The sequence below is a fragment of the Papaver somniferum genome, chromosome 1 (genome assembly GCF_003573695.1).
Source record: "Papaver somniferum cultivar HN1 chromosome 1, ASM357369v1, whole genome shotgun sequence".
Classification (NCBI taxonomy): Eukaryota; Viridiplantae; Streptophyta; class Magnoliopsida; order Ranunculales; family Papaveraceae; genus Papaver; species Papaver somniferum.
Window position 1 is genome coordinate 73070549 of NC_039358.1, and position 7022 is coordinate 73077570.

The window sequence follows — 7022 nt, forward strand, 5'->3', positions numbered from 1 at the left end:
CCTAAAAGAACCAAGCACCTCCAACTTGTTCGTAAAAAACTTAAGTTAGATATTGTTGTTTGTATTCTTTGTGTAGATCTCTTTAAAAGCTTTCCAAGGAGATAAAATTTGTAAAATTCCATGGTACGGTATTTTATAAGCATAACGTGGTGTGCAGACATTTTTCATAATTTCAAACAATTATGAGTGTTACAGAAGCTAACCTGTTAATAAGAGGGAAAAATGAATTTGAGGAGGGATACAAAATTACTGAGGAGGGATTGACTCCTTAAAATCTATACGAAAAGTCTAAAATATCCCTTGAAATAATTGATAATTAATAATTTTTCCCATTTATCTTCTTCCCATACCTAAACCAATGTAGTTAATCTCGGCCGAGATGGCCGAGATACCGCCGATAATATCGGTTTCGTTGTTTAACCGAGATGCCGATATTACCGGTATTGGCCGATATTCCGCCGATATTGGCCGATATTTCACTGGTATTCACTGAAATATTGTGTCTCGCTACTCGACCGATATTCATCGAAATCCGATATTGACTACATTGACCTAAACCTAAAACGCTCCTCGACGGAGATTCTGATCAAACATAATTCCAGAATTTAATTCATCAAGTTACAATAAACGCGTTGGATTCAAGATTAGGCATAACGTGTATGATGAATCAATGTTTTATTTTTATTTTTGAAAGGAATATGATGCAATGATGATGATGCAGTTGAATCCCATATATCAACGATATGAGTAACAGCTACACAAATATCGTCCAGTAGCTAGTGAACCTCGCACTACTAATCTTAAGTAGTCAAACAGATTAAAGAAAAACTTGTTGGCGTTTGAAATTTGTTAACCTTAGTTAGAGTTTGATCTTTGTTAGTGTATATTCATTATTAGATTGGCTTCGTGGCTTGTAACTTGCTAGGACTCATGAAATTAAGAGAATCCGGAGCCTGGACATAAGTTGGATGGAATTAAGTTTACTTACGGTGTGATTACCTTAGCAAAACAAAGGTAAGAATCTGAAAGAGAATTTGATATATCTCAAGGCTCCCTTCTACCCCTGGATCAACTGCGTTTCTCAGATGGAAAGGAAATGACGAGCCCGGGATTTTTTTTTTTTTTATAAGCAAAGACTTTCAAAAAGGCTAATGGTCCTCCTCAACTATTGGAAGGATCCAAACAGGGGGTTTAGACCAGTACATGGAGGAATTGTTTTGTTTTTCCCATTGAGCAAGCTCATGAGTTACAGAATTACAACTTCTAGGCTGAAAACTAAAGATACAAGCAAATAATTTGGAAGAAAAAAAGAAAATGTCTTTAAAGATAGCATCCATCCTAGAGTCTCCATCGAAATTCCCAGCTGAAAATTGATCGATGAGAGCTTTTGCATCACTTTCAACAATGATGTGAGAGAGATGTTGTTCCACAACTTTCTTCAGAACTGCCCCGATGGCCCTTGCTTCAGCTTCTTCAGCAGAGTGAACATCAAAGACTAAGGAGGCACAAAAGGTTGCTTTTCTTGAGAAATCACGCATCACAAACCCTGCACCATTAGCTCCAGAGATATCATCAAAGGCACCATCAATATTGCATTCAATCCAACCAAAAGAAGGAGGCATCCATTTATCACTAATACTGACATGTACGGTGGAGGGAGTAGTCAAACTATGATTTTTAGAATTCCTAGTGAGGAGCATAGCTCTAGCTAAGACAGCAGTGTAGTTTTCTCTAATGCCTTGCAAAATGAGATTGTTTCTACTGGTCCAGAGAGACTATAGGATAGCCACAAAGAGATATTGATTCTCCTCAGACAATTTAGACTGATGGTCAGTTAACCAGAAAAGAAGCCAATCTAAAAAAGATTTATTCTGAAAAAATTGGGTATTAATGTTGAAATCAAAAATAAACCAAACTCTACTAGCAAAGGGGCAGATGACCAAAGCATGCATAATAGTTTCCTGAGGATCAGAACACCTAGGACAATCCACACTATGCATAGGCATTCTAGTATGGAGAATGGTTCCGGAGGGCAAAACATTTCTAGCTGCTCTCCATAAAAAGACCTGAATTCTGTAAGGAACTTTAACTTTCCAAATGCACTTCCAAAGATTTTTACAAGGGGATGGCCTAAGGCCTCTGTGACCCAAGTAGGCAGATTTAGAGGAAAAATTGTCATTCTTTGAAAGATCCCAAAAAGGCTAATGGTCATCCTCAACTGTTGGGAATCAATGGGTATTTAGTCTAGACACATCCCAACTTCTGGATTGGGAATCAATGAAATAAGCAACTTTAATACTAGGATCAGGAGGAACAAGAGGGTTGGGTGTGGCAGAACCCTGAGAGGGAATCCATTTATCACACCATGGGTCAATAAATTGACCATCCCCAACAATCCAAGAAATAAAAGGTTTTATAAGCTCCTTAATAGTATGCAGGCACTTCCAAGTCCAAGAACATTTAGCAGTACACTTAGCATTCAAAAAATCAGTTTCGGGAAAATATTTGACCTTAAGAACAGTGGCCAGAAGACAGTTAGGATTTTCCAGGATTCTCCAGGCATTCCTAGCAAGCATTTCTAGGTTGTTTAACTCAGCCTTCCTGAACCCCAAACCTCATTCAGCTTTAGGGTAACATAAGATGTCCCAGCCTAGAAGGTGCAACTTTTTATTCTAGGGGTCTAAAGTTTCACCCCACCAGAATTTACAGAGGTGAGAGTCCATCTGTCTACAAAGGTGTTTAGGGATAAGAAAGTCTCCCATTTGAAAAAGAGGGATAGCTTGACCAATGTGCTTGATCAGAGTAGTCCTAGCAGCTTGGGATAAGAGCTTGTGAAGCCAGATAGAGATCCTGACATCAATGGCTTGGAGAATACCCATATGTGTCTGGATTTTAGAAGCTTGGAAAACAGTAGGTGTTCCAAGATATTTTTCTCCTAAATCCCTGCTTTGGATATCTAAAATATTAGCCAAGATGGCTTTCCTATGTTCAGGAATCTTCCTACTAAACAAAATACCAGATTTTTCAAAATTGATTTCTTGCCCAGAAGCAAGACTATATTTTTGAAGATAGTCTTATATGACATGAAAGTTTTTTTCAGTAGCTTTTGAAAACAAGTCATTTCAGGAGCCTCTTTACAGACTCTTATGCCTTCTAAAGTACCCTTTTTTTGGAGGCTATCAATGTAAGAAGATAGGGCTTCAGAATAAATGATGTAAAGATAGGGAGATAGAGGGTCTCCCTGTCTTAGACGTCTTTCAGGTTGAAAGAAACCTGTAGGGCTACCATTAAGAAGGACAGAATAAAACACAGTGAAGACACACTGGTTTATCAGTTTAACCCAATGATTAGACAGACCCATTTTAGTTAAGACTTTCTCAAGAAAAACCCACTCAAGCTTATCATAGGCCTTAGACATGTCAAGTTTGATGTCAGTTATGCCCTCAACTTTATCATTATGATTGACAGCATATATGGCCTCATTAGAAAGCAAAATGTTATCAGAGATACTCCTCTTAGGGATAAAAGCACTTTGGTTTTGGGAAATAATATTGTTCATAAAAGGTTTCAGTCTATTAGCTAGAGTTTTTGAAAGAATTTTATAAATAAAATTACATAGGCCAATAGGCCTACACTGGGTTACCAATTCAGCAAGAGGGACTTTTGGGATGAGAGTTATGTTGGTATGATCAAAAACCTTGGTAATGTTACCAGTTCTAAAGCAGGTTTGAGTCATATCAACAACAGCTTCCCCCAAAATATCCCAATGCTTTTGATAAAAGAGGCCTGTAAAACCATCAGGACCAGGATCCTCCCCCCCCCCCCCCCCCATTTGGACGACAACATTCTTAATTTCCTCTGGAGTCAAAGGCATATTTAAGGATGCATTATCTTCTTCAGAGAATTTAACAGGAAGATCAACAAGAATTTCATCTTGGAATTGCTGAGGATGAGTGGAATAAAGATTTTTGAAATAATCTATGAAAGAATCTCCAATACTATCTCTATCAGTTAGAATAGTATTCAAGGAGTTCTTTATCCAGCTAATAGTTGTTTACGGGTGAAAATCGTTTCTGCCGATTTTGGTAATTCCGGTAAGTGAGTGAGAAACAGATATAAACCCTAAACAAATGTACTGCACGGGAGTACTTTAGATTCGAGAGATCATTCTGTACAACTCCGGCCTAAACCAAGAAATGGTCGTTCCGGATTTGCTTCAGTCACAAAGAGGAGGAGAAGGGCTGGTTTAGGGAGGGAAGCGAAGACAGTGTTGAGACCAGAACAGTTCTGGAAGAGTATTACTTGACTTGTATCAGAAGGTGAAAGATTTTGGGAAAGCTAGCAAAGTTGTATTTCTAAGTATTGTATTTCTCCTGACCAAAAACTTGTTGTCTTGGTGGAAATAGGTAAGACATATTTATACAAGTCTAAGTGAAACATACTCTGGCCTCGTAAAAAAAAGAAACGGATGAGTTAAATGGGAAGAGGTGGTAACGCCTGGTATTGATGGAATTTGATATAATTTATGTTCCATAATGAAAGAGCGTTTCACTATTGTTTCCTGCATTTACTAACCGTTTTATTCTTAATACACTGTCTTGAAACGGGCATTTGTGTATGCCGCACGCGGTAAACCGCCAAACCAAAACCCTAAAGAGCATCCCCAGTTTGTGACATGTATTGATGTCTCGAGTGTTTTCGTGGAAAACGTGTAGCATGTCGCTGGTGTTTGATAAGTTGAGCTTGAGAGATGTGTCGGCTCAGTGACGACCTTCGACGCTCGAGATTTTGCATCTTAAGAGAAATCGTGGCCTTTGATGTAGGCGCCGCATGCCAAAGTGCAAGGGTTGCACGGCATGTGCCAAAGGCTTGTGCGAAATGCCTTGGTTGTAGGTTGCACATCGGGTGCAAGTGGTAATGCCAAAATGCAAGTGTTGCATGGCATGTGCCAATTGACCGCATAGCGGCTTTGGCCCTAGGTTTGCACGGGTTGGCATGCTAGGTTGCAAGGGTCGCTTGGCATGTGCCAATGGCGCGTGTGGCGGCTTGGCACTAGGTTTTCACGGCTTCGCATGCTAGGTTGCAAGCGTCGCTTGGCATGTGCCAATGGCGCGTGTGGCGGCTTGGCCCTAGGTTTGCACGGCTGGGCATGCTAGGTCGCAAGCGTCGCTTGGCATGTGCCAGTGGCGCGTGTGGCTTATTTGCCCTAGGTTTTCACGGCTCGGCATGCTAGGTCGCAAGCGTCGCTTGGCATGTGCCAATGGCGCGTTTGGCGGCTTGGCCCTAGGTTTGCACGGCTCGGCATGCTAGGTCGCAAGCGTCGCTTGGCATGTGCCAATGGTGCGTGTGGCGGCTTGGTCCTAGGTTTGCACGACTTTCCATGCTAGGTCGCAAGCGTCGCTTGGCATGTGCCAATGGCGCGTGTGACGGCTTGGCCCTAGGTTTGCACGGCTTGGCATGCTAGGTCGCAAGCGTCGCTTGGCATGTGCCAATGGCGCGTGTGGCGGCTTGGCCCTAGGTTTGCACGGCTTGGCTTGCTAGGTCGCAAGCGTCGCTTGGATGTGCTAATGGCGGGTGTGGCGCAATGATTGTGCAGCTCGAATTTGGCACGGTTGCCGTGAAGCGCAATGATTGTGCAGCTCAAATTTGGCACGGTTGATGTAGTTTTTAAGTGGTAGTAAAGTTCGTTCAACTCAGACTTGTGTAGACTCGATTTTAGACTCAAATTAAAATAGAAAACTTAAAAAGAAATTGTTATCAAGATTATAAAAAACACTAAGACTCAGGATTCCACCAATCTCCAATTTTTATGTGCTTTAATCTAATCAATATTTATGCAACTCTTTACGTTTTAAGTGATTATAATATTTTTGCCTAGACAAGTAGATTCTCAAAACAATAGTTATAAATCGAAAGCATGGACCATCAAAAGACTTAACCTAAGCATGACCTATCAATTGAGAACACAACCACTTAATCAGAATCATATATTCGATTTCAGTTCAGTGCAAATAATCATAAAAGAATTACAAAAATTAAATTAAATAGAATTTACCACATAATAATTGGAAAAATGGCTTCCTCCGTCGCCTCAGCAATGGGGTTTAGCTCCTCATATTAATCACTTGCTCAAAATATTTGTTCATAGCTCAAAAGTTGATTAAAAGAATGAAAAACTATAAAACTGATTGTTTGCAACGGTATAATGGTGTTGCAAAACGATGGACGACTGTTACAAAGAAGTCATTGTAGCAGCATTACAAATTTGAGACGATGTTCTTATTTGCAACCTTTGTTTTTCAGCAGCAGCAGCAGAAATGCGGGTTTTCCTGCAACTCGATCTCTTCAGCTCTGTGGTGTTACAAACCCCTCTGCGACTGCTCCAATCACTTCGTCCCCTTCCCTGGGACTCGAACACACCTTTTATACTCCTCAGAAACCTAAAAATAGCGATTAAATTCCTCTTTTTATTTTCGTGCAAGCCACATCAATAATCTTCTCTGCCAACTTCCTTACGCGTTTCTAAGACTTCCAGATCATCCGAAACTCTTCCTTATATAGAATCTCATCTTAGGAAACAATATCACGCCTTTAGTCTCCCTGAAATTCCTAAAATAATTCCTACAGAGACCCGTGTATAACTCCACCTCAGTTTTGCTCCAAATCGATTTCTAGCCCAATTCAATCCATTCCAGCGCCCATACCAATCCTGTTATGCTTAATCACGTCCATCCCAACAAATTCCAGCGATTGAATCTCCCTAGAACAACTTCAATTCTTCAACCCTAATTTGTTCTTGTTTTTCCCTCCAAAATTCAAAATTCAAATGGAGAAGATGACTGCCCCTTATCCAACAGTGGTGTGCGAATAGTATATGTATGGAAATGGATGCCCCTTAGTAATTGGGCTACCCCTTAGTAATTGGTTACCCATTATCCATTTGAGGGGTCCGAATAGCAAGTGTCCTCCGGGGGTGCCCCGCGCAACTTTTCGAGCAGATTTTTCCAAAAATGTTTATTGGC

At 40.6% G+C, this 7022-nt stretch overlaps 1 protein-coding gene across 1 annotated transcript; it reads right to left on the reverse strand.

The window, feature by feature from the left end:
- Window positions 1-1148: 1148 nt before the first annotated feature.
- LOC113334262 lies at window positions 1149-3874 on the reverse strand. The gene is made up of 5 exons (XM_026580606.1): window positions 3163-3874; window positions 2698-3073; window positions 2251-2601; window positions 1941-2139; window positions 1149-1775 (listed from the first exon to the last, which is right to left on the reverse strand). Exons 1-5 carry the CDS (start codon window positions 3872-3874, stop codon window positions 1149-1151), a joined length of 2265 nt encoding a protein of 754 aa, XP_026436391.1.
- Between the last annotated feature and the right edge of the window lie 3148 nt (window positions 3875-7022).